A 27,933-nucleotide genomic window follows, 5' to 3' on the forward strand; every position below is an offset into this window, starting at 1 on the left:
TAGATTTTCAGATTTGCTTACCTCCTATCTCAGTTCATACTCCCTGGGAAAAAGTGGGTCTTCCTTATCAGCACATTTTACTAATACTGATGCAAGCCAGAGTTTGTTAGGAGATCTTCCAAGGGCTAAGCTATTTTTTTGAAATAGTATTCATCAGTTAAAGAAAAAAATAATTTGAGATGATGATGGCAACATTTTTTGGCAAAAGATATAAAACTTTTTCAGAGGTAGTTTTGGAAGATGCCTCTTTATATGAGGTTCATCATTCTTGAATATTTTAAGAGAAGATTTTGTGATGAAAACTAATATCTTGTATTAGATTATTCAAGGTAAAGAATGCTTGAAGTTCAGGGCAAACATTCAAATTAATTAAATTGTCCACCCTATTGAGAAGAGGCAGCAAATTCCTTCGGGTTGTTCAGATTGTCTGAGGAACTCTCTGTAATTCGCTCCTCTGCATAGTTGCTCTTTTATTTATCCATCAAAATTATCATACAAAATGGTCGATGAAGTTTTTCTTAAATGAATCAGACTAAAAGTTCTCCCTTTGCATATTTTAGTGCTGCAGTTGAAATAGTATTTTAGTATTTTATAATATTTGCAAAAATGCCTTAGTTAGCATACAGGTCATGTAATCTTCATAAGGACCTTGTAGTTTATAACCCTTCTGATATTAATAATTAGATCAAATTAATGGGGAAAATCAGCACAGTAAAACAGAAATAAGATGTCTGTCTGGTAGCTAAAACTGGCTGTGATTGTAAAATGTTATTTGAAAGCAATATTATTATCAGAGAACTCCTTCAAACATTGCTTTAATGGAAAATAACAATGGCTTATTAGCCCCTGTTATCAAACAGATAAAAGTCTGTGTTTTTAATCACTATTTCTGTTAATGATTTTTAATTTGTCTGCTTTTGGAGGTGACATTAGCGATGTAGAAAAATCTATATATGTAATTGATGTTTCTGCCACTGAGGAAATGTCCCAAGGTTGGAACCATTTTCATCTTACCCATACATCAGTCTTCAAGCTTATTATCGAAATTGTGGTGCATTGCAATTAAAGCAATTTTTATAGCATTCTACTTTCTGTCCAACTAAGAGTTGACGCAGAGTTCAGCTATTGCTCATGTTTATTTTGTCTTCCTTGAAATTATTAAATAGGTTGCGTTTTAGGCATTTATTGATAGGTAACATCTCTCAGCTTTATTTAGCTGAGAATTCCTTCACCTTTTCTTGTTGACTGCACCTTTGCTTTCCTCTCTGTGCTTCTATACATGCATCACTTCTGTGATACATCTGTTGGCAGTAACCATTGCAACTCAGCAAAATCACTTTAACTTTGAATCCTAATGTAGCTTTAAATCCATGATAATTACACTATGAAAGCTGAGCATTAGATTACAAATTATTTTTTTACTCTCTTTATGTTGCCTAGACTTCTCAACTGTGCTCATCCAGTCTTGTTTTTCTACACTCTTAAGTAAACTTGCAAAATTATTCACTATTTCTGATAAAGTATATATTTATACAACTGACTGGCTTGATGATGAGTGGAAGTAAAAGAAAAAAATCTTTACTTGCCTTTTAGAAATGTACTATACGTGCATGTGAAATGATGTGCTTCAAAAGGCTTCTAAATTGCCTACTGATGTCTTGGATTGAACAGAAAACTGTTACCGTAAACTACTTCAGTAACTAGGCTGTACACTTATAATCTGCAGGCTTTTAAAATATTGAGTTGACTTTATGGTTCCAAGAATAGTGCTGATGTGCTTGCATGGTTAAAAAGTGTTTGCTGCCAACCCTTTTCAGCTATAGCTTAGAACAGCATTAAGGATTCAGCTGCCTGCGTTCTTTCCATTTACTGACTTCAGGAAAGGCAAGATGAGCGCACAGCACCTGCTTGTCCAATGCTTTCAGACCGAAATCTGGGAAGTCTGCAAATAAAAGTAGGGAGTTTCTACACAGGCTAGGTCATGAATTGGCACCTACTGGGTCACACTTTGTCATTCGTGTTGCTGCTCAGCAATGCTTAATGATTATTTTTCAAAACGAAGACGAAAGCTTGGAATTAACTCAGTATGTTGGGTAGAAGTCTAGAGTATATTGTAATCTCATATTCTTCAAGTGACTACTGTGCATTCTCAGTGGAACATTTCCTAATGTGTCCTGGTAGAAGACCTGGCACTGCCTTCCCTCTCTCTCTCTTTGGTGAATCAGTAACTTCACATTCTTCAAAATTTCCATTTCTTCAGTAGCAGATAAACTGTCTTTGGTCACTGCTTTGAGTCACGTTTACAGTCTACTCTTCGAGTTAGATTAATTTGCAACACAGATTCCTGTCTAGGGGAAGTGTACTAGAGCAGTGATTAGATAAGATGCTCCATACATCCCACATAGAACCAAACCGCAATTTTTCCTGTATAGGGGATGGTATCTATACACCGTGTGGCATTACAGAAGCTGAGAGTAGGATAGGCAGGGCTGACCATTCTCTTCTTGGGCAAGAGGTCCCTATTCCTTACCCAGGACAGAAGATATATCATACATTTTTTCTAGTGCTCTCAATCTGTCTACATTGTGAGATTACAGAAAGATGCTGCTAGAGTCTCAGAAGAGAGAGAGGAGAAAAACAAATAGGTGGTGAAGCACATTTTCACCTTGAATGCCATGTGTTTAGGAAAAGAAGGTGACAATAAGAGAGAGAATTTAAGCATGCTGGTATGACATGTTTCAGTGACAGAGTTATGACATCAGTATATGTTCATATTATACAGGACCCTTCTTAAAAATCTTGCATTACGGATTGGTGACTTTCATTTATTCATCCATTTATGTTAAGTCACTTGTAAAGACCTGCATCAAAACCAGAGAATTTATTGTTGAACTCCTGTAGATAAAACTTGTTCCCTTCAGTGTTATCCAGTTATTATCAGAATTTTGATATGTGTTGTTTCGCAAGTATGCTTGATTTCAAGCATCAAACACAGCTTTCCTTTCAAGGTTTATTATTTGAAGGCAAGTGCAAGTAGGAGAGGTTATGAAAATCAGTTTCTTTTAAGTTATTAATCTCAAATGAGTGATTTTTTTTAAATACTTGTTATATTTTAATATGACTTAGAACAAAATAGGGTGTCATTACCATTCTTGTTCCTGAATGTTTGGCTTGGCATTTGATGCAAGGCCTCAATTGCAGGCTGAAGTGCCAGCAGCCAAAGCTGAAAACAAGGCTGCGGTGGGCAAACTCAAGATTTAATTTCAGAAAGAGTGTTTATATTTTCCCTGGGGCCACATTAATGAGAGTCCAAACCCTAAATGTTACCACCAACACATTTTAACAGACCGGTTTCCCAGTTTTTAAAGTGTAGTGTCACCTGGAGTATTTTTCTTTTAACTTTTTCCCCTTCTTCTGACTTTAAAAGAAAAGCAATAAAGCTGTATCATTTTTGGATGAATTTAATGTCATAGTTGGGGACAACAAAGTTCTGTGTGATGCAATGAAGTCGCATTTAAAAACGTTTAATCCTATCTTTCTATATCCACTGTTTTAATAATTCAGCTTGAAGTTACCAGTGCAAAAGTTCATGTTACTACAAAGCACACCACCATCTGGTATGTACATACGTGTTGTAGGGGTACACATGTTGATGTCCTGAATCAGCCTGATGTCAGAACATCTGTGCCATGCCGAGGATGAACTTGTGACCAACAGGTCAGTGCCAAGAGAGACAGTAGTGGTGGGGTCACTGAGAGTTCCTCAGCTCAGTTTCCTGCTCCTTCAGCTGGGCCTGTTTTGTGGCTTTAATAGGATTAAAGAAACATTTACATTGAAGCTTTAGGAGCATTTTCACACTGCTCCTTTACCCAACTCAAAGAGCAGCATAAATCCAAAGGATTAAGTAAGGGATTTATGTGAAGTTGTAGTGTAAGATGAGTTGGTGCACCTGGCTCTCCATTTTCTCCTCTGTGAAATAAGGCAGACTGAAGCAGTGCACTGCATGTCATACACAAGAGAGCTTGGCATTTCTTCCTGGACTTTTAAAAATTTTGAAATTGTTGCTTCTAAATATTAAAATGAAATGGTAGTTTCTGATGAAGGAATATAGTATTTCAATCTATAGATCCTATTAGGCATTTTTCTTCAGGGCGTCTTATGGCATTTTTTGTGCCACTTTCCAATACTGAATCATCATGCATTTAAGAGAATTTTTAATTTCCTGGGAATTATAGTATTCTGTCTCTAAAAATGGAAAGAGGAAAACATACAATTCTCTGCCACTTACTTACATTCATTAAAATCCAAAGGAAATTATTAAATAACCCAAATTATAATTTTCAAACTCCTTGAGTAATCATTTCTACTGATGAAAGCAATTTAGTTGAAACTTCATACATAACCTGTTGTATGTTTTTTGCAATTCCTTTAGAATAAAATGCCAGAGCTTGAAAGTCTTTACTTAGGTTAAAATTGTTTCATATATCCTTTTGTGCCTCACTGTATAAATCTACAAAGACCAAGATTATGTCTGCACTCTTTAGTCAGGCAAGATTCCAGTAGAAACTGAAATCAAGTGGTGTTATTGCTGAGAAAATATTGTGCTATCAAAGCCAAAAGGGGAAAAAATAACAGGATGAATTGTAATGTTCAACGGTAGATGACTGATTACTACACTATTTCAAAGCTACTCTTGTAAGTTAGATGCAGTATGTTTTGAATCCAATGTGCATCATTATAATTACTGTAGGAGGTATATCAACTTCAGATTGGGTCTGCAAATCACATAATCATTCAACTTGCTCTGTGTCTATAGACTGTTCACATTAATAAAGATTTGTAGTGTACTCTGTACTAATGTCACCCAGATGTATCCATCGTGGTGTTTTTCACATCATTAAGTAATTAAGCAACACTTGAGGTCTGGAGAAATGCAACATCTGTCTTCCAGGGTCCCTCCATTCTGCAAGTGCAGAGAAATCCCATCAGAGTTCCAGACCCGAGCGGACGGAGGAAGAAATGCAGCCGACTCAATATGAGTGATAAAGCATACTTCCACCTTATTGCCCGAGATAGCGTGCATTTATACCAAATACCATAATTATGCATACTTGTCTCTATCTAATAGGCTAAGCACATTTACTTACTCCACCTACTTGGGTTTAGCTAGCTATGCGCATCCCACATTCTTCTGACTCTTATCTCTTCAAAAATATCCTGACTCTGCCTTAGTTAGTACTTTTCCGTTCCCCCCTTTCCCACGGCCTAATAGACAAGCTAACTAAGGCCTACTTATGTCAACTAAAATGGGCTCTGCTCGTACAGTTGCTTGGTGGACTCATGTCCATGCTCCTTGAGCCAATCCCCAACATGCAAGTATTTGATGAGGAAGCAGAAGAGCCTTCCGTGTTTCTTTCTGCTGTCCATTCACAGGCCGTGTGTGACAGGAGGAACCAATTCACCCTGACACACCTCCTGTCCTCCCTAATTGAGGGTTTCCAATATTACGCCTGATTCGTCCTTCAGTGTCATAACTGAACAGTATTTTGTACTGTACTTTTGGAAATCTGAGATTTCTAACCAGATCATTTGTTTTGAATTTGGTTATTTTGCATTCTGTACAACTTTCTCAAAATCTGCTTTGAGATCAAGTAGAGAAAAAATTCCAAGTTATTAATTAGTTGTACAGGATTACTAATTTTTAATGCAACTCGTGACTTGTCCATAGGCATTTTCATGAGAGCTTGACTAAGAGATTTTTTTTTTCAAGAGAGATTGACTAAGATAAGCTAATTAAAATAACAGAAAGAAACTGTGGATCCTTGTATGTGAATGAACATGAATACCCTTATTTTACCATCCTAGTGAGAAAGTCAGACAGGTCAGCTGAATTTTGGAGGTTAGACATATTATAAGTTAAGACATATATATAAGTTAATACTTTGAGGAGGAGGGCTTGGTGATGATTTTGTCACTCCTATTAAAATAAAATTTTCATTCATTTGCTGTCTTTTTTCTTTCAAATTCATCTATATGCTTGTAACCAGATTTGTATTCAAATGGTTTGTATTTCACTGACATTTCTTAATTCAGAATTTTTAAGTGTATATAAGCATGTATTTTGTTAACACAGCAACAGTTATAAATTTTCTTTTTTCAAATTAATCCATGTTATTTTGTACTAAATGCAAGGTTTAATCAGTTCAATATGATCAACTTGGATTAACTAAAGCTAAGCAAATCATGTGCAATTTTATTTTCTTAGTCATAGGCCAACAACAGTCCCTGTTGTACCATTCTTGTGGCACCGAGGGGATCCTAGAAAGTCTTAGTAACTTAATCGTGGATGTGCTCAGTAAAGACATTTTGGCATGCAGCTGCAAGGCTGTCACATTGCAAGAGAGAAGAGTCAATTGTTCCACTCTAGTATTATTGTGAGTTCTTAGTGCAAAGATCAGAAGTTAGGTCAAGGTCTCTTCCTTCCCTAGATTTCTGTGATACCATTTCAATTACATTAGAAATGAGTCCCAAAGAGACAAGGACAGAATACAGAAGGACCTTTTTTCCATTGTTTCCATGACATGCAAGGACACTGTTGTGGTCTCCAGCTTTGTGTTTGCAAAGATCCAGAACTCACAGGCATTTTAATAAATGTAATAAAATTTAAAGAAACAAACAAAAAAACCACATACACACACACAAAAAAAAAAAAAAAAAAAAGCACAACAGTTGTGATCTGTATTATTTTTCTGTCCATACACCAGAACAGGATGAGCCTGGAATAGGCCCAGAGTAATTGCAGGGCCACCACAAAGTCCCATTACTTAACAGATCCTCTTGGCTCTACAGTTTTGAGAGGGAATTAATTTTTTCTTTTGTTCAATGCACAAATAAAATGAGTAGATAGTTTTGTGTGTAACGATGGCTTATTCTGTTCCTAAATGTGTTTTGCTACAGCTGAGGATTATTCAGAGTTCAGTGTTTGTTTGAGTTTTTCTGTACTGTGTCTCATTTACACCCAAGTCCTTTTATGCGAAAGTACTTTAACCTCTGTAGTTTTGTCTGCTTGCTTTTTTTTGTTGGGTTTTTAGCTGGGGAATTATTGGAAACATTTCAGAACTGGTTATATGCAGAAATTTTCAACTCATTTTTATCTCTAATCTTGCAGCTTCTTTGCTTTATTTTTCAGGTATGTCTTTTACTGTTTTTACCCTTCTGCTGAACTGTGATTTAAAAAATAAATGGGAAAGCTGGCCTTACTGTATGTGTTTTGATGAATCTTTCCTATGATTTTTCCTGTAATTGGATTTCTGCAGCAAAGCAAGTGGGATCAAAATCTGAGACTCAATCAAGTTGTCTGTGAAGCTAAAGAAACATGTCAAAAAGTAGATTTTCTTACCTACAGCCATAGTAAGATTAGATAGATGAAGCAACATGATGTAGTTTCCTCTTTACTTATTTGTATTCAAGTCAGTGTGAATAATAAAAAGACTAAGCAGTCTTTACCCATGTGTTAGAAATTCAGCAAGATGCTTCAGAGACTTAAATATGTATATAGTTAATATGTATATATGTTGTTTTTCTGCTTTGGCTGCAGACTACTGACTCATATTGTTTGCTCAGGGATATTTTTCTCTCTCTTGCCCTCCCCCTTCCTGCCCTGTTTAGCAGTGGTTTCTTGCTTGTTTTTGTTTTAGTAGTGTAAAATAAGATATTCTCAAGGTAAAAAGCTACCATTCTGTTTGCAGTTGCACATCCTTGCACATTCTTTCACTCCAAAGCCTTAAAAAAGAAAAGAAGCAGAATAGCTGGTCTAGTAACCAAAGGAAGCTGCTTTGGCCAATGTACTATATTCATGTTGTTGAGAAGTCTCTGCTGGCTGGTGATTGCAGAAGTAATTTGGAGTTGTGCAGAGCATAACGCCTGCAGATGATTATGTTTTGCTGGTGATATTTTTCCTCCTCCTTTAGAATCTTCTGCTTGTGGTGTTGTGACCTGCTGAGAGCCATAGGTTCTCAACCTGTGTATGTTTTAAAATAAGGAGGTCTTATCTTTGATGACATTGTTGCAGCTGCAGCTTCAGGAAGTGATTCTCCAGCAGCTGTCCTCAATTTTGCTGCAGTAATTTGGCTTCAGATTCCAAACTGGGGTTTCCAGTAAAATGTGTCTGTCAGTAGAAAGCATTAGCAAAAGCTGCAGTCCTCTCAATACTGAAGAAGTCCAGTACTAAGTGCGGTCTCGAAAATGCCTATCTGAATAGTAGAAAATTGATTTTCTGTTCCCTGAATCTCAATGCTAAATTACTTATTTCAATGCATATATGTGCTTACCCCTGACCTAATACTAAATGTATCACAGATTCACTGCAGGGTGATTTTACTTGTTGAATTTCTTCATGTGGATCCATCAACTTTAATCTATAATGATAATTTTAGAAAGATACCTGTATTTCATGTGATATAATCTCTGCCTATGTCATCAGGTATATACTGTTTCATCCTGTCACAACTTAAATTTGAAGCTTCATTAAAATGAAAACCGAAAACCTGACTGTTAAATCAAGTGTTCCTTAAATCGAAGAGGTAGAATTTTTCCCATGCTGCTTCAGTATGTACCAAACTCCAGTGTGTTGTTAGAGGACACGTTGCTTTAGAGATAACTAATGGCATATAGTATCACATTTTCATAGCAGCCTTCAGATAATCATGATATATCTCCAGTGTTCTTGATATCTAAGTAGTATAACTACAGTCTTAACTCCTTATGTTGTCTGTAGTTTCAGCTTTGTGTATAACATTGTTTTTCACCTCCCAGTTTAAAACAGTGATTCTCTGTGATGTCTATCACAGGAGGTCTAACCACCTGTTATATTTCTTCTTAGAGGCAAGGAAATGGTGCTTCTGGTGGCTCCCCTATTAATGAAGAATCATATAGTTATTCAGAACACACTCATGGTAACAAAATATCAGTTATACAACTGCAGAAAGATTTACTCTATAGTTGCCCAGTCATGCACATTATTAGGATAGTTGGGTTTTTTTTAGTTTGTATCCACTCCAAACACTTTTGATGCAAGGATTATTTCTGTTTACATACTTATTCCCTGATGCTGTTAGATACATTCCCACAGTAATAAAATATATTGTTCTTATTAATATCTTTATTTGTTGTTTGCTTTTCAGTTAGGCTTAAGTAATCTAGGTCTGTAGATACCATCTCAATACCGTGAGGCAATTCTGTGAGCATGACTCACCATGAGCCCATCAGATAACAATTTTTAATTGGTTTGATAATAGCAGCAATTTATATATGTAGGAAAATATTTGTTGCTTTTAACCAAACATGCTTACCCTTGATTAATTTGGAACATGTGTGCATCCTGACAAGTGAAACAAATCTTTGGTACCAGACTTAGCACCCAACCCTGCAGCCAGGGCTTTTCAGAAAGCACAGTCTGATAGTCTTTAGGCACTTTCCTGTAGAGATGGTAATTTGCGGTTATGAAGCTCCACAGAAGCCCTGTGTAAGCTCTGCCAAGTCATTTGTAGTCATATAAAAGCAGCATGTGATCATGCCTGACTTGCGTACTTAAAACAGTTCAAGATTTAAAAAAAAAAAGCCACCAAAACACAAGCAAACAACCCTCCCACACACTATTAAGGACTTCGGACTTCTACCTTCTGTGAGGACTCAAGATCTGACAAGCCCAGATAGAAAGCAATCTGAGTCACTTACAAATCCTTTATTTAGGTGCAGTTATACAGGGTGTCTCAAAAAGATGGACCAAATTTGGTATTTTACTGCTTTGAAATTGATTCAATCTTTTTGAAACACCCTGTGTAGCCCTAGTTCCTTCTTCTGTATCAGAAGAGGTGATCTGATTAATTTAGCCCTTTGTTACATTGCAATTAGTCTTCTGCTTTGTGCCTACCTTGTGGGGACTGTTATCTAGTGGATATCAGAAGCTGTACAAACACTTGCCAGACTTGAGATGCTGAGTATGAACAGGGGTAGCAGAAACATTTTGAATAAACAGAGGACCAGAATATCTGTGATTTGTGCCCATGTTTTGGTTTTTTTTCATTCTCACAACTGGTAGAAAATTTTATGCCTGGAGGAAAATATGAATTGGTTCTGTGTGGCATAACATGTGGGAAGTTGATTTTATTTGAAACTAGACTGGTCTAAGCCAGTGTTACTCAGCCTGTAGTCTATAAAACATTAGAAGCAGTCTGCAAAATAATTCCCTCTTCTTCTCTTTTATGAATTCAAATATAAGCATTTTTCATTTAATGTACAGGTACCAAATTTAGTTGTTTTCTTATTTATTTTAGTAGTGGATCTGGTCTTTTCTTTCCTAATTTTTATTGTCTATTTAATACTCTTCAATCATTAAACAAGAGAAGTGCATAAGGTGGTGTTATAGTTTTGGGGTTTTTTTAATTTATAAAGACAAGCAGGATGTATTGATAGTGAAGATAGTGCGTGTTTTAGTAGAGGTTTCCTCATAAGAGGGAACCAGAAATGGCAGAGTGCACTTTGTTTCAATACCTGTAAGCAGAAGTGAATTTTAACAACTTCACAATTCCCTGTAACTTTCATTGTCAGCATTATAAAATCCTGTGATCTTGGAAAGAACAATTAAAGGCTGTGCATATGGGTACATGCACAGTGGAATGTCATTCCTCAACAGTGAGAAGGGAAAGATCAGTATAAAAAACCAAAACAAAACAGTCTGGATTCCTTCTTATATTTAGTCAGCATTTTCCTTGCATCTGATATTAATCCATGATGAAGACACTTGTTTTCTACATGTTCAGCAAGTTTTACAAAAGCTTTTGTTTGGGAAACCTTTAAAAATCAATGAGATTTCTGTCCGCATAGTATACAAAGGTGACTTTAATAGTGGGAGAGGCCCTACTGTGGTCAGTTTTGCCCCTATGCATCCAAATGTTTGTAGCTTCATGTCCTCAGTTTGTAAGATTACACAAATGCATTTCATTGCATAAGGCAATGCTTAAGTACTGTTTGCATATGTGTCTGTATGTTTGTCATAAGTATGTTGAATCTGATTACTATACCAATCAGCCATTGTAGTAACAATTATGGTAACTCAATGTTTTTAATGTATGACAATAGTCTGTAAATAACTTGGTTGTGGAATCCTGTGTTCCTAATCTGTTAAGTAGGTAGGTCGCCCCAGACACTGCTCACGTGTTTCTACACATAAATATTTCCATTATTGTTTTTGTACATTTAGATAATGCCCATTTTTCACCTTCTGCAGTAGTCTGAGGAGGTACTACAGCCATTTTTAGTTCCTTTGTGCATTCAGTATAGTTTCCTTGATTGAAAGAAAATTTTCTTCTCTTATTTATATGAGGGAAAGTTAGTATTTTCTTACATTCTTGTGTCCAGCTGGGAGACAGTGGAGATTCTGAGAGGGTTGACAGGGTGTTTTCCCACCACCTTTGGCAGACTAGGCAAATCTGTTTTAAAGATGTGTCCAACATATGGTATTATTTTAATGGCTTCACTGATCAAGTTCAGAGCATATAATCCTAAAGGTTTAGAAGCTGCAGCATTATTTATTTAAGGAGAAAGAAGCATTTTCACATGGCAATATAATTTATTAAACATAACTCTTTCCTAGAGGTTCAGACTTGAACACTGATACCTTTCTAATATGTAGCAGATACTGTATAAATTACAGCCATGAAGAATCTTGTTTTTATATACTTACTAAGTGTTATCAATAGTAGAAATACACAGGTGGACAGACAAAAATGTCCTGTTCTGGGATTAACTCTAAAATCAGCTCTGCTACACATATGTACCATATGGATCTGTTTTCCTTCTCATCCATTATAGAAATGAGAGGAAGTAGTTCATTGTTTTCTCATCCAACTTGCAGATTTGCAGGTTCCTCAAGGTAATAATTTTTTTATATGGTCTATTTAATGTGCTAGGGAATTTTTTAAAGCCTTCTGTTGAATCTGTGGGGAGAAGTTCATGTTAGTGCACTGGGGTACCTTTCTGAGCCTATAGTTTTACTAGAAAATATAATCACATAGCTGAACTTCTGCAACTACTTTTTTTTTTTTTTCAGAATCCTATTGGACTCATTCACTAGTGTGGATTAGTTGCATGAAGGAAAAAAACCAATAAAACCTACATGGTATAAAAATTGTACCAAACAAACCCCTCACATTTGATTTTTCCTCAAAGAGGGACATCTACCAGTCAAAATATGAGAAGATATTTGTGAGTCTGTCGTTAACACTGTAATGTTCTGTTGAACACTGGCTTTGCTGGCCAATTAGTTTCTTACTTTGTTAGTACAGTATATGTGAAGAACACTAATGCTAAGTTGCAATAGTCCATTTCAATGAATTATTACACACCATGAATGGGAGCAGGAGGAGTCTACCAAAGCCAAGGTTTTAATCATAAAAGATATCCCGTAGTTTTTCAGAAATAATTTTTCTCTAGATCTGTTTAGAAAGTGCCTACAGATTTAAAATGCAGTCATTTATCCACTTAGCACTGAAGTTCAGGCCATTATTCAGAAAGGCTGGAACTGTATTTTGTAATGCAGACTGGACTGATGCTAAAATGATTTAAAGAAAATATTATATATTAGTACAGATGTACATATAATTAGGACAAACAGAAATACCTAAATGTGAGTTCAGTTGCAACATCAATGGTTGATTCTAAGCAAGCAGTTGCATTACATCTGGATTAACTGCTCAATGGGCAACCCAGTATATTTTTAACATCATATTGGCTATGTGGAATGAAATTATCAAAAAATCATAATCTGAAGTATGTTTATAATAATTTGTTAATTTATATTTACTGTGGGTTTTTTAAAAAAATACGTTCTTTAGTTAGTTAATTCATAAAATAGAAAACAATATGGAAAATAAGAAGTAGGAATTATAGTTAGTTGGCGAACAGCAAATAGACAAAGCTTTTGTATATTTATCAATAATGATACAGAAATAGAAGATAAAATTTGACAAATATTGCCAAAAAAATCTCCGTTGCTTTTACCTACAATGTTAAAATGTCTCCTTGCCTACTGAACATTACTTAGAAAAAGGACAGGAAACATATAGGGTGGCTCCTACTACTAGTCCTTTGAAAAAAAAAATTTAATGATGCTATGACAATGTCTATAAATACTTGTGGCTAATCAATACTCAACGTCAAATAATTACGTTGGTAATGAATCCTATTCAACAGCTAAGAAGTAGCTGCTTGTAAACACTAAATAAATGGAAAGCGTTTATATCAGCCTCACTCATCTGGGCCTACTAAATGCCATCTTCAGAACACATTCTCTTACACATCAGTCTCTTGTGTTTTCAGTTCCCTTAAGCATTCATTTTGCATTTGAATGTTTTCTTGATATACAACTTTGCATGAGTTTTATAAGAAATTAACAAGACTCAAAAGCTGATTTCTGATTTTCTGATCTCTAAGAAAAGTGCTCTGCGTCATTAAATTATATTGGCATGATTATTTTTTTATTTTACAGTGTACATATGTGTGATCAACTATGAAAAATACCAGTAATACAAGTAAAATTAAAAACTTCTTACTCAACGGCTTTGCTCTTTTTAATCTCTCGTCATTCTATTTGTTGAATCTCATTATAAAAAGAAGATTGCAACTTTTACTCGTTAGTATTACAGAACCAGAATAGTGAGCTGAACTGTATTTGAATACATTACTCATCAGATTATCTTTTGAAGTACAGGCAAATTGTTCAATACATATTTTTATAATTTTTCTACATCTATTAATATATTTGGTTTTGAAAATTTTATTGTCTGAGGAACAATTTGGAAAAACACACTTTAAAACATCTTGCTATTCATACAAAAGGAACAATTCAAGTGGCACATATAACATTAATTTTGCTTTCTTCACTTTTCTGGGTGATCTCCAGACCACAGTGAGACTAATAATGAAACATGTCTTTACTATGGTGAGATCAGAATTTTATCCTTAAATCTTCAGTAATAAACCTAAAACTATATTTTCCGTAAGATATTTTATTAGTTAGTAGTCATGGATAATATAATTCTGACAGGTAGCAGTTATTTATAGTGGTCTGACTGGGTTTCTCTTCTAGCAATTTGAAATTTTGAACAAGTTGGAGCATATTTAATAGAGGAAGCCAAGTGCATATGCCATGAAAATATAGCTATTTGCAGGTAGATGTTACAAGGGGAAAATATGAAGGATATGCATGCTCCGTTATTTATGTGGCAAATTATTTTGCACTTCCATTCCATTTTACAGAAAATCCGAGCTGCATGCGATAAAAGCTAAGAAAACATAGAGCTGAGAATAATTGTTAACTTTGGTTTGAGCAGTGGGTTTATGAAGTGATGCAGGGCAAGATGGATTGACTTTAAAATAGAGCAGCCTGGGATGAAAGCAGTCACCTGGTGGCAGCATTTTGCACAGTTATGTGTGAGCCTTTCTTTTTATTTCCCAAGTCAAATTCCTGCATCCAGTGATAGGAGTTGTGCTGAGGCCTACGCCTCGCTTCAGGGCCTCCTTGCGTGTCTCACAGGCACGTCATTCTGGATGGTCTAGGGATAATATGCCTGAGGTGGGAACCTACAGGGAGTCTCATCCAGTTGTCTTTGGCCAGAAGGATGGTGGAATCACTCTTAGACCTTAAAAGTGGACTGAAGATTTAAACAGAAGGGAAAAAATCCAGCAGTTAATGTGTTAGAATGTCCTGCTCATTTATTGAAAATTAATGTCTCTCAATGACTGTAGGAGTTCCAGGAGTGTTATAGGCCCTGGGGAGCTCAGGAACTATTTTTCCAAATCTTACGTAGCCAATTCCTCAGTAGGTTCCATGCAAGTACATAGCAAAGCAACTTCTGGTTCTTAAAAAAAAAATAAAAATCTGTACAGAGTTAAACTGTTGAGTAACTTAAAATAATGAAGTTCAGAAACATTAAAACTTTGAGCTAATTAAACCTGTGCTAATAGGACACAATGTACAGAATAGGGAACTTTGAACTGGATAGCTTTCACATGGTGGAAGAGAATCATTGACTAGTAATAACAACAATGATGGTACAACGTAAAAAATTGCCTTCTCACATGGTAGATCTGGACCAACACAGTGCATTTTTCAGTATCTATAGAATTAGAACATTTGGGATGGTTTGGTTGTGCAAATGCTCAATCCCTAATACGTTACTCATACAGATTACATTTGCATATGAGTCACTTTTAGTTTGAATTTGCCAGATGTATGAGATCACTCCATGAAGTGAACAGGACCTAAAAATATAGAGGAAAGGCTGTTTAGAAAAACAAGATTTAAAATGCCTTGCTTACATATTTTCACAACTTATGGTATATTGTGCAAGCAGAAGCACAGCAATGTTGAGACACTGTTCAGAAAAAAGTGTCCATTCCTAACACTTCATTAAACAGTATATTATATGACAAGACTTCATTGGTTTTGTTTCTGTTTCCCAGTCAATTTCTCTATTAATGGGAATGTTCTTCTTTTGAATACCTTCAAATGTATTGTTTTCAAAGCCAGCGTAATTTTGCTGCTTCTCATTTTGTGTTATGTGAAGATCCCGAGTCTTTTCAGGGTGTTCTATCATTTACTGCAGCATGGAATGTGCTGCTTAAGGCAAAGCTTATACATACACTGAGCAGACAAGGGCAACTGAATTCTGAATTTTTATGTTATTGAATTTACATAAACTTTTAACAAGCAATAAACTTTTCTTATGCACAAAGGGAGGCTACCAACTAGCCACTTGAGTTCAAATGTGTACTTAAGTCATTTGAGACTTTTAAAATCTTTCTCTTGAAGAAATTCTGTTTTGTTCATATTCCAGCCAATCACTGGACACATTAAATATTTACATTGGTACTTGGTGAAATAAATTGAACTGTATACAATTTGAAATTGCCGCCTTAGGAAAGAAAGTTCACAGCAGTGTATCAGAACATGCACTTGGTGAGCTACTTCGATCTCTTTAAAGCAGAATCTGCAAGGAAAGGCTACAAGAAAATAAAATTGAGAGTTTAACCAAACCTCGATGAAGAACTATCTGGGAGTATAGATGATATAATACGCAAAAAAGGAAAACAGCAAGAATCAGTTTCATGCTAAGCTCCTCCAAATGATATATCTACCAGAAGCAACAGAATTTGATGAGAATATGTTTAGAGAAAGAGGTTTCTCGTGTTCTTTAAGATGTAATGGATATTTTTTATGAATTGCACTATATCTGCCCATTCCTCAGACAAATATGGGTCATAAGCACAAAAACATCTGCAAGCTTTCCCATGAAAAATACTCTTTATATTCCAGACCGGAGAAGAGGAAGGAGGCAAAATACCTTTCAAATCAGAAGAAATACACTGTCACAAGATTGTGTTTAGGTCATTCATTTGTTCCAGACTGTCTTTTCTAGGTACAACTTCTTCAGATCTTAATTTACTGTTTCTAAGTCTTCCCTTTTCTTGTCAGCAGCAGCTGTTACTTAAATATATTAAGAGCAGACTTTTCTGAATTTGTTTGAACTAGATCTGCTTTAAAATCTGTTGTAAATCAGTGGACTGGGTTCACATCAGGCTATTCATGGAGCACTACTGTCTGCTTTTGCTAAGACATATAAAAATTTGCGCAACAGCTGGAAATTTGCGGGAGAAGTAGAAGTACAAGCAGACATATTACTGAAGGAGAGTTTTATGATTCTGTGGCTTCTAGAAAATATGTGTATTTTCTGTTTGTGACTAGATTTGACACATTCATTTCTGTTGAAACAAAATGCCAGTATTCCAACTACTGGAGCCTGGTTTTGTGTGTTAGAGGGGCTTAAAGAGCAGCAAAGCACAGAGTCATAAAAATGTTTAGCTTTGTGTATTTAGTCACAGCAGTGCAGCTATACCCTGAGAACATTTTCAAAGTGAAATGGGGAGGTGTCATTAACTTTGCCTTGCATTCTCTATTAATATATTTTTTTTAAAGATTGTATCTGTTATAAAACAAAATATCTGTTCAAGTGATTGCTAGAGCAACTAACTGAAGCACTGAATGATGAGCCTATATGTGCAGAGAGATACCATAGGATCAGAGTTTTTATTGAAAGCTACAAGTAAAGCTGTGAGTGCTAGATACGTGAGGCATGATATATATTTTGAAGAAACGTGGCCATTTACAGATGATTGCCACCAGTCTGCTCGACTAGTTCCTCTAGTCTACCAGGGCCATGTGGCCTCACAGTAGCATTTTGCCAGTGTTACGGAGTTGGAGACATTGCTTGTGGTCTTATGCACAACAGTTTGACAGAGTAGCAGACCTGGACTTCTTACAAATTCTGTTGCTTCCTTTTCTGTCACATGCCAGAACTTTTATGTCCTATTAGCCTTGTACCACGACCTTTCAGTCTTACTCTGTGTCATTGTTATATATGTATTTTGTTAAATTTGTGGCTGATTGAAGGATAGTTAAGTTGAAAACAACTCTGAATTGCAATATTATTTGTTTGACATTTGAACTTTAGAATTCAAATGGAAGGAATTCTGCAGTGCATTGATTTATTAACATTATAATGTTAGGGAAGTTCAAATACTTTTTGGTAAACCATGTTTGTATGCCAATTTTATGACATAACCTACCAAGTCTTGTTATTGTGGTCTTATCTTTTTGGTGGGGAAGAAAGGGCCATTGTCTTTACTGTAAGTAAATATATAGTTCACATTGTTTGACAGTAGGGGATTCCAAAGAAATGTTGGAATAAACAAAGCAGGCAGAAAATATTACCACTTTTCCTCTGGGAACTGTTTAAACATGATGCCATTTAAATTAACTGTAGACTTTGGATTTTTGAATATGCAGTTTTATGTAGTGTTTGCTTTAAAGCAGAAGCAGTATCTTTCATAAAAGTAACAGCTGCTATTTTAAAAGATGTGGTGAGGATCTATCTAGTGTGACAGGTAGGCTGTTCAGCTTTTTCAAATTATTTGTGTAGAATTTGACAGCTGTCGGAAAGTTACTTATAGCCTTATATACATTTTACTTTGAAGAAACTCAAATACTTCACTAAAAAGTTGTCACTAAATTGCACACATAGAAGTTACTTAGGTTCTTTTGTTGTTGTTGCATTTGGTTGTTGAATTTTTGTTCTTGAATATGGTTGAATTTTTGCTGCCAAACCCTGGCACTTATTTCCAGGTTTTCTTAAAGTTTTGTTTTGGTTTTTTATTTCAACAGCTTGATCTAGTTGTCCGTCAGAGAAATCTGCATAGTTTGGAACTTTTCCTCTCATGTGCACAGAAGCAGTTAAGCGTTTTATTAAAGGAAGAACCAGACACTACAGAGGAAAACAGAGACTGACGTTCTCAGCACTGCTGATACTCTCTGATTTGTGAAGCTGCAAACCTCAATCCAGCAAATGATTAAGATATTCTAATCTTTTGGGATTGTATCATTGATTCAAGATTGATCTTTTATTTGTTTATTTATTTTACTATTATTATCAGATTTCAAATACGGGAGGGGGGGGGAGCGGAAATCCTTGGAAAAATTGTTTTTATTTATGATTTTTCTTCCATTATATTTTCTAGTAGCCCATGATTGAAGTTCTAGATAGCTGCAGCAATGATGAAAGTGTTTCCCTGTTATGTCTGTTTTAAATTTGTCATCATGTCTTAATGTAATTTATCAGTATTTTTGGTAATTTAAGACGTTGAGAAAAACATTTAATTGAATATAGATAGAAATGTACCTCTGTTTTCAAAAGATATGCCCAAGTGCATTGCCTCCAGTGAGCCTCAGGAGCTTATTGTTTCTTATTACTTTGATCTATAGCAGAAGAATCAGTACTGAAACATAAAGTGTCATTCTTTAGTAATGTATAAACAGCTGCAGCTCTTTTAATGTAAAAGTTTAAAAACACTGCATCTTTTTAGAGTAGTACAAAGCATTGCCATAGCCGATGTATGGTACGTATTTTATTCCTGTTTTACAAAGCAAGTTTGATTCCAAAAGTCCTTTTCTCATGAAAGTACGATTAATGTGACTGACCTCAGTTTCAGGAAGAAGATGTATGTAATTATGTGGAGACTGATACTGCACTGCCTCAGTGGAATTTCTGACAGAATGAGTGCTGCTTGCTGACCTCAGATGCCCTTTCTAAACATGTGGAAGGAAGTAGAAAAACTCCTCATTGACATTATTGGACTTTGAATCAAGTCTTAGGTCTTTCTAGTCTTGCTGGTGGCAGCGTGGAGGGGGATTTCTGTGCCTACACTCTATTAATTGTAGATTTCAGACCTTAGTTATAAAAGAGTTCTGAATGAAATAAGAGAAAATAAATGTTCATGCTTAGGAATGTAAATAAACTGACAATTATATCTCTTATAGTGAGCTTGTGATTCAATGGGGGACTTATCTGCATATTTTAGTGTGGTTCTTGTTACTCAGTGGTGTTTTGCTTTTTTTGTTTAGCTGGGGTTTTTTTTGCATCAGCAGTCACTTTTCATAAGTGACTTTTTTATAGAAATAAGGAAACACCAAATGGTTGAATATGTATTTGGCAGTATGAAATATGTATTGCAGAGAGTTTAAGTTTTTATTTAAATCTTTTTCTCTGCTTCAGTTTTATGATTAAAACCAAAAGTTTTGTATTCGGTAGGCAGAGTTTCACTGAAGAAGTAAATAATGCTGGTTTTACTAGGTGATGACCTCACCCTGAAAATGGATGAAAATTGAGTCGTCTTTTTCATATTTCTTGACTGACTGATCAGTTTCCATTTCTTCTGGCAGACAAAAAATATTTTAGCCTTAATGAGTCATCTACTTATTTATCATTCTTAAGACAGTGAAATTCTTGTCTTTGTCAACTGCACTAAAGATGATACAGATGTCCATGTGGGTTTTTTTTGAAAGCAGAGGTAGTGTAAAATCAAATTGATTGTCTACTACTGTCTCACAATCTACATTGAATTCTGGAAATGGTATGAGCAGATTCCAAGATGAACTTCAGTATTCTCGTTTTTACTTCTAGGCCTGCAGATGGAATAGTATTCTTTTTTACTGAAGACCTCAAAGCATTCCTCATCAAAGCCAGAGCCTTAGTGGTACGTCAGCATTCTCTTAGTAAAGAGTTTTGCATTCTGACTTGCAACAATATGTAAAAGCACTTGTTGGAGAAACTTATGATTGGAGTCAGTAAGATTTCACTGGCAGCTGTGGTGTATCTTTCCCGTTAGAACATCATGTGTTGTTTAATCTCAGCTCTTGAATATTGTGATTGTCACAGAAAGTGGTATGTATTTTTTCTTACCTTTGACGATTTTGGTCCTTTAATCTTTCTCTCTACCCTGAAAGCAGAACTGCAGAATTAGACCACAGACATGTGAGATCAGATTGGGAGCTTGGATGGCGTTCAAAACTCCAAGTCTCAGACAAAAAATTTAGTCATCCAGCAGAAAAAAACCTATCCATTATGCAAGCTTCAGAGTGTCTAATAACCTCCATCTTCTCCACATCGCATCCAAAGCTTTCAAGCTTAGTTTTATTATTCATTATTTCTGTGTAACCACAGGAGGATACAGTTTGTGGAAATGTTATATACATATATGATTATATACTTTATATTAGAAATAAACCATAAATCTTTTTATGTAAAGATGTGTTTTAAGCAATCAGTTGTTGGTATTAAAAGTTACCTAAACCACAGGGTAACAGTAGATCCCAGTGTATATCGCAGTGTATTTCACTGATGTCAGTCAGGCCCATTCTATTTTAACACTTCTACTTGATGATCTAGAACAAAGAAGATGATGAGAACAGTGGTGTTTGTATCTAATAGTTTACTAAGTTAATACTGAATATTGTGATATCATACAGTCCTACTGTATTTATATTATATTTCTGTATGTTTCTGTTGGCTCCCTATCTGCTTCCATTACAGAATTCTAGATCAGCTCTGAGACTATGTGTGTACAAGTCATTAACAAAGAAGAAATCATTTGCCCACACACTTTTTGTCCACTGTCCGTGGTTAAGATACAAGAATATTTCAAGTTTTGTATTACTCTAAGAATCTCATTGACAAATGACACTTGAATTCCTTGAAGCATTGAATTCCTTCACTCCATCACAAGAAGGCAGAACAAAGTAAAAGCAGTAGTCATTCCAGAGGGTGAGATCACATTAGCGTTTTGAGATTTTTGTACATCTTTATATTGGCATCTAATCAAGAGCTGCCTCATGTCCTGCCAGCTCAGTAAATGGCAATGTTAATTCCTGACTGTCTGAAATTATCCGTGCAGACATGACCTTAAAGAGCCTAATTCCTGTTCACACTGAAGCTCCCCTATAGCATTCTAGACCCTCCTGTTCCACTGTTTATTTCCTATGTCCACATATTTGAGTCTACAGATTTTTCCCCACCGCTTGGATAAAGGGAATATGTGATAAGATTTCATCCTATTTCCTAGCAGGAAATAGGCACCAATAAAGATAATTTATCAAGGGGACAGGTATAATTTATGCTCACTTTCAGATCATGTACAGTGTCAGTGCAGTCATCAAATGGATTTAATACAAATGTAAAATGAGCTGGATTGGGGCACACCCAATCAAACTTCCAGCTAGTTGGCTTTCTTGAAGGTCAGGTGGGTAGGTGGTAAAGCATAGAGCACAGCAGGGTCTGATGAGCCATTTACATCTTCCTGCCAACCCAGCTGCATTGCAGCCTACACTTAGCTACCTGAAATAGTTTCCCTAAACTAGTTTAGGTGCTGTAAACTCAGTACAGGAGTGATAACTTGTGGATGAGATTGTCTAAAAAATATTTACCTGGCCATTCTGGATGCCATAGAGAAAGATTTTATAGCATCTGTGGCATTCCTTTTTCATCAATGGATTCTAAATCTGCCAGAGAAACATTGGTCTGGAAAACACTTCTTACATGGGTATAATTTGGGCCTTTAATTCAATGCGCTTGCAGGAACCGATGAAACAAATGTTTTCTGTGTTCTCTCCAAGAATAGTGTTCTTCTAAGGCCTCAAGAATCGATGGCTTATCCAGTAGTATAGCTTAAGCACAGTTTTCTTTATTAGTTTCCAAGCCTAAATAAAATTAATAACACTGCTGCTGAATTAGGGTCACGTTTGAACAGGTAAACATGATGGGGAGACGATCTGAGTTGCACTTTCTTTGGTGTGAATTTCGTATTTGCCTTCGGAAGCACATGCTTCGTTAGCTAAAGGAAAGCACTGAGGTGTGTAGACTTCTCATTGTAGACATTACCTAAGCAGTTCACTTGCCATGGTGATGTAGTAGCTAAAAATGCCCTCATCAGCCTCCCTCATACGTGGAGCAAAAGGTCAGTCTTGCTTTATGCCATTTATGCAGTTGCGCATTTGCCAAATGCCACATGGTATGTTATGGTGTTTACATTTCTTTGGGAAGTGTTGCCAGCATTACATTACTAAGACCTATAGTAATGTCCTGAAAGTTGTTAGAGTCAGCCATAGGTGCTGGTAACAACACAACATTTAGCAACACAAAGTAAAGGTGATTAATTTTTTTAATTGATCTTGTTTATTGTATAGTGTGTATTTTAAACTTGTTGTATCACCATTCAGTAATACAACATTCTTGTGATAATAGTAATTGTTATTATTATCCCATAATAACAACAATTTCCTGTGATAGTTGTGGTGTCAGTATTTTATCTGCAACTTACATGCTGTTTAATTATAACATTTTTAATATGCGTCACAGATTCACATTTGTTTCTGTTGCCTGTAATTTTTCACATTTCAGACTTACAAAACAGGCATTTTTTAGATGTTTTCCATTGTCCAGCATGGATGATATGATACACAAAGAAAGTATTAAATAAACACTCAGACTATTCTACTTTTTTCGGATAGCATTTTTAAAGAGTTTAACAGCAAACAGTAGTGAAATAATAATATGTTTTTTAATACATAGATCCTAAAAATATAGTTATCAACAAAATGCTACAAAATTTATAGAACCATAGAATAGAATCATAGAATAATTTTGGTTGGAAGAGACCCTCAAGACCATGCATTCCAACTATTAACCTAACACTGGCACTAAACTATGTCCCTAAGAAACTCATCTACACGTCTTTTAAACACCTCCAGTGATGGTGACGCAACCACTTTCCTGGGCAGCCTGTTCCAGTGCCTGACAACACTTTCCATGAAGAAATTTTTCCTAATACCTAATGTAAAGCTCCCCTGGCACAATTTCACACTGTTTCCTTTTGTCCTGTAACTTTTTACTTGGGAGAAGTGACCAACACCCTCTCTACTCCTTTCAGGTAGTTGTAGACAGCGATAAGGTCTCCCCTCAGTCTCCTTTTCTCCAGGCTGAACAGCCCCAGTTCCCTCAGCCGCTCCTCAGCAGACTTGTGCTCCAGACCCTTCACCAGCTTTGTTGCCCTTCTTTAAATGTGCTCCAGTACCTCAATGTCTTTCTTGTAGTGAGAGGCCAAAAACTGAACACAGTATTCAAGGGGGGGTCCTCACCAGCACCGAGTACAGGGGGACAATCACTTCTCTAGTTCTGCTGGCCACATTATTCCTGATACAAGCCAGGATGCTGGTGGCCTTTTTGGCCACCTGGACACACTGCTGGCTCATGTTCAGCTGCTGTTGACCAGCACCCCCAGATCCTTTTCTGCCAAGCAGCTTTCCAGCCACTCTTCCCTGAGCCTGCAGTGTTGCCTGGGATTATTGCAACCCAAGTTCGGGACCCAGCACTTGGCCTTGTTGAACCTCATACAATCAGCCTCAGTCCATTGATCCAGCCGGTACAGATGCCTCTGTAGAGCCTTCCTACCCTCCAGCAGATCAAGACTCCCACCCAAATCATCTGCAAATTTACTGAAGGTGCAGTTATATATATATATATATATATATATATATACATATATATATGTTTTTATTTTTCAGATTTGGTAATAAATTTGTATCAATAGATATAGATCACCATCAGATGGCAAGTTATTGACATTCATTTTCTTTCTTCAAGTTAAAATATTTTGTCTTCTCACAAAAGCCAATGGGATTTGCACCTTTCCAAGTTTGAAAATAAGCTTGTCTTAACTGATCCCTCCGCAGTATATCGGTAGAAGGCCCTTTAGCCAAGGGAGAAACAGAATTGTTTTTACTGAGTGAACTTTGAAGGGTGTTTCAGTTCTTGTACTACTACCAAAATAGGGCATCAGTTAAGTCTTCACATTGATCTTGCTACATAAATTTTCTGAAAGATAGCTGGTCATGATGATAAATGGCCAGTCTCTATTTTTGTGGCAATAATTTTTAAAAATCCATTACTTAAACATCCTGCTCCTTTATTGTGTCTGTAGATTACATATTTAGAGAGTGATGGTGAAGCTCTGGCTCCCAGGAAGTCAGCAGGAATTCTGCTCTTGTTTATGTCCAGCTCAAAGTTTCATCCTTCCTCACATATTTTGCAACTGTGACTACAATGAATATAATGCACACAGCTTTGTTTTTTATGGTTCTGGAAATGTGTTGAAAAGTTATTTCAAGAGCAGATTTCATGATCAGTTATTTGAAGAAAACATCAGCGTTTGTTCTGTTCATGGTATAGTGAAGAGGGGTAAGCTGTTGGCTGAGACATTGGTGAGGGGATACGTGTGTCTCGTTATTACTATACTACTGGTAAGAGGAAGATATTTTCATGTTCTACTTGAAATAAGCTACTTCTCCCTTGGTACATCAGAACTAATAATGACTCTGTGGTATTCCCTACTGAAATGCCTAGAAAAAACACCTTACCTTATATCAACAAAATCACTATCACGAAGATATAAATCAGTCCATTTTAATATCAAGCCTGACAGTAGTGAAAACATGAAGGTAAACGTAAGGCGCTACTATTTTTTTTGTGTATCCCTTTAACTACTAGTTTTACTTGACAAAGAAAATGAGGTCATCATGAAATGCTCTATGTCCTGCAAATTCTGATGAAGTGTACAGCTGGATAGTAGCTTGATACTGGATGAATCTTAATAAGTTTGTCAGGGTTAAAGATTTGTACAAGTGAGACCATCTTGTTTTTTTATAGATTATTGTTAGAGTAAGTCAAAATCTGCCCTGAAGTGTCAGTGGCCAAGGATTTCAGCAGTTGCCTGAATATAACAGAACTTCATTTGGTTTGTTTGAAACAATAACACTGACATTGGAAATCATGATTATTTCAGAAAGCTGTCCATATGCAATTTTCCAGCTCTTGTGTCTTTAAGGTTTTTTTGTGCGTTTTTTTCATGTATTCCTTACCTGAGGGTAAAAGGAACAGTGTTTTCGTAACTGTTTGTTAGCATGATGGTGAAACAAAAGGAGGAGTTGTAAGCTAGGTGTAATTTATTTTCTCCATACACTTTTGGTAGTGAGTGCAAGGATATTTGAAAGAACACAAGCTCTTTAGATACAGAAAAAAAAAAAAAAATAGTAGTGTGGTTTATGAATTGAAAGGGATTTGGTGAGAAAGAAGAGATAGTGATATTCTTTTATAGTGTGAACTTTGTGTTATATTAAGAGAAAAAAAAATATGTGATTTCACAGACTAGAGAGGGATGACATGTTCAAATGAGAAATGCAGACAGGAGAGTCTGAATCCTTTAGAAGGTACTTACCTGAACCTACACACTTTTCAAATGTCAACAGTGAACTGAGTCAGAAATATGAAAGGTGAAAATCACTTACTTCCTCTGCAGTTTAAAGAGCATTTAGTTTCAGGACTCAGATCTTCTCAAGCCTAACAGTGGTTTCTTTCAAGACCTAGACTATTAAACCAGAAGGTATCATGTCTCAGAAAATAGCACTACATGATAATCCGTACTTCAAAACAGCATCCAAAACCTCAAAATAAAATAAAATAGAAGTTTATGCTCTGGAAAGCTTAAAAGCATTTCAAGGCTGACATGTTGAGACCCAAATACATTAGTCTGACAAATCTCAATAGAAATTGCTGGGCATCCTGGACAGAATGTTTTGGGAACTTCTCTGAAGGAATAGTGCTCACTGGGGTACTACTGTATCAGGATGATTAACATATTCTTGCTTGATTGTTACACTACTATTAAAAACAAAGTTATATACACAATGGAGAAGTCTTTAAATGTCTGCCAAATAAAACTGAAAGGGATCCAGATGTTGTGTTCAAAGGTAATATATCATTTATTCATCTTCCTGGGAATAAGAAATGTGTTAAGGTCTCGGACAAAATAATTTTTCATTTGCAGAGATTAGAATAAAAATTCCTGTAAAATCAAAATAGCAGTGGAGAAGGTCTACAAAAGACTACTTGGAAGAATACAAATAACTTCAAGCAGGTTCAGCATTGAATTGCACTCAATTTGATTATATTAATATATATTATAAACATCACAGTCATAATGTGTATGCACAGTTTTCAAGACAATTTTTCTTTAACAAATTTTTCAAAGAATGAGTAAGTTGAAGGAGGAGATTACGAGGTCATCCTCCACTGTTTTTAAGAAGGATCCAAATGGGTGGTTGATTGCTTTATTGTATGTTAGGGTCAAATGTTAATACCTATTCGATGCATAAGCATCTAGAAGTGCATTTTGGTTTTCACAGGGCAATCACTGTCAGTTGCAATTAGATGTTTTAATCAGATTTTTTACTGTTGGTTAAGCTTCAGTAAATCAAGCTGGTAAGTGGAATAAATGTGCCTTGTTTGCTGTTGATTTCATGAATAATTTAATCATGGCTGCCTCCAGGACAAAGCTTGGAACTGTCAATTAACAACTTTTTAAAAGTTTTCCTACATTATATTGAGAAATTATTCACGATTTCTAGACTTTCTGTTTTTTGAGCTGGGTGAAATGGGTCTTGTTTTCCTTTAAAGAAGACAAAACTGGGGTGCCAAATTTGCTTGGTTTTATTAAGAAAGCCTGTTGGTCAGTAATGTTTTTTACAGTGCTCTGAAAAATATCTATTATTCTGAAAGAGTCCAGAAATCAACCAGAACAGATTTATTTTTTGTTGACTGGAAAATCAAAGTCGTTAGTGAATTTTACTCCTGCTGTTAATCAACGAGGCCAGGATTTTGCTAATTGTTTCTAGGTGATGCCTTGCCTTCTTGGCAATGGAGCTTTGGGGGAAAATGAGCTAAACCACCCTCAAAAAGGACTCTCTGACAAGGAAAGAGAAACACTGAAAAGCATTCCATCCTGGAGTCCAGCTGGGAATATGGTGCTTCCATCTCCAGCTACTTCATCCTGTTAATTTCTCTCACCAAATCTATCAGTGTACTCAAAACTTGCAGGGAGAACTCCCAGACTTACATGGTTTATAATGTGTTTTGAGTCTTGGAGAGAAATGTTTTATCACACTTGTACAGTGACAATACATCTTGTACTCAGCAGTGGTCTGTTACATGCTGTGCTATGTTGATTTATTCATAGCTGCCTGTTGTGCATTGTATTAAAGATACTTCAGATACTCTACTGAAAGGAAACTGACTGTATGAAAAGATCTTTAATTTTATTTTTTGTTCCATTAGTGAAAACTGTTTATATGTCTTTGTACAGAGGAGGAGATTGCTAGTACAGGAAGGCTTTCAGCATTCTTTTAATGAAAGGTGTTTTCTGTGTGTCTTCAAGAGTCCAGTGTCCTTAGCACTTAGAATTGGCTGATGAGACAGAATTACTCAGAAGACTGTTTTTCATCCTCTTCAATTTAGGATTTTGTTTCATTTCAAAGGCAAGTTTTGTTACCTCTAAAGCATGTGAAACAGGTACCTGTTAAAAAGAACAAGTGACATGAAGGTTCGCATAGAGGAGATGGTGAAGCAGTCTCATTCCTTTCCTTCTGGAAGACCT

General features: G+C 35.9%; 1 protein-coding gene across 11 annotated transcripts in view; it reads left to right on the top strand.

The window, feature by feature from the left end:
• CCDC91 (coiled-coil domain containing 91) overlaps positions 1-27,933 on the top strand; it is a 208,254-nt gene that overhangs the window by 120,304 nt on the left and 60,017 nt on the right. For 6 of the 11 annotated variants that reach the window (XM_065034160.1, XM_065034116.1, XM_065034124.1 and 3 more), the window contains one exon: positions 18,281-19,427. The exons of 3 other annotated variants lie outside the window; for them this stretch is intronic. In XM_065034160.1, the coding sequence (XP_064890232.1) occupies positions 18,281-18,403 (123 nt within the window). In that variant the 3' untranslated portion in view covers positions 18,404-19,427. 2 more of the 11 variants (XM_065034145.1, XM_065034152.1) reach the window with 2 other exon arrangements.

Source organism: Columba livia, chromosome 1, assembly GCF_036013475.1.
Source record: "Columba livia isolate bColLiv1 breed racing homer chromosome 1, bColLiv1.pat.W.v2, whole genome shotgun sequence".
NCBI lineage: Eukaryota > Metazoa > Chordata > Aves > Columbiformes > Columbidae > Columba > Columba livia.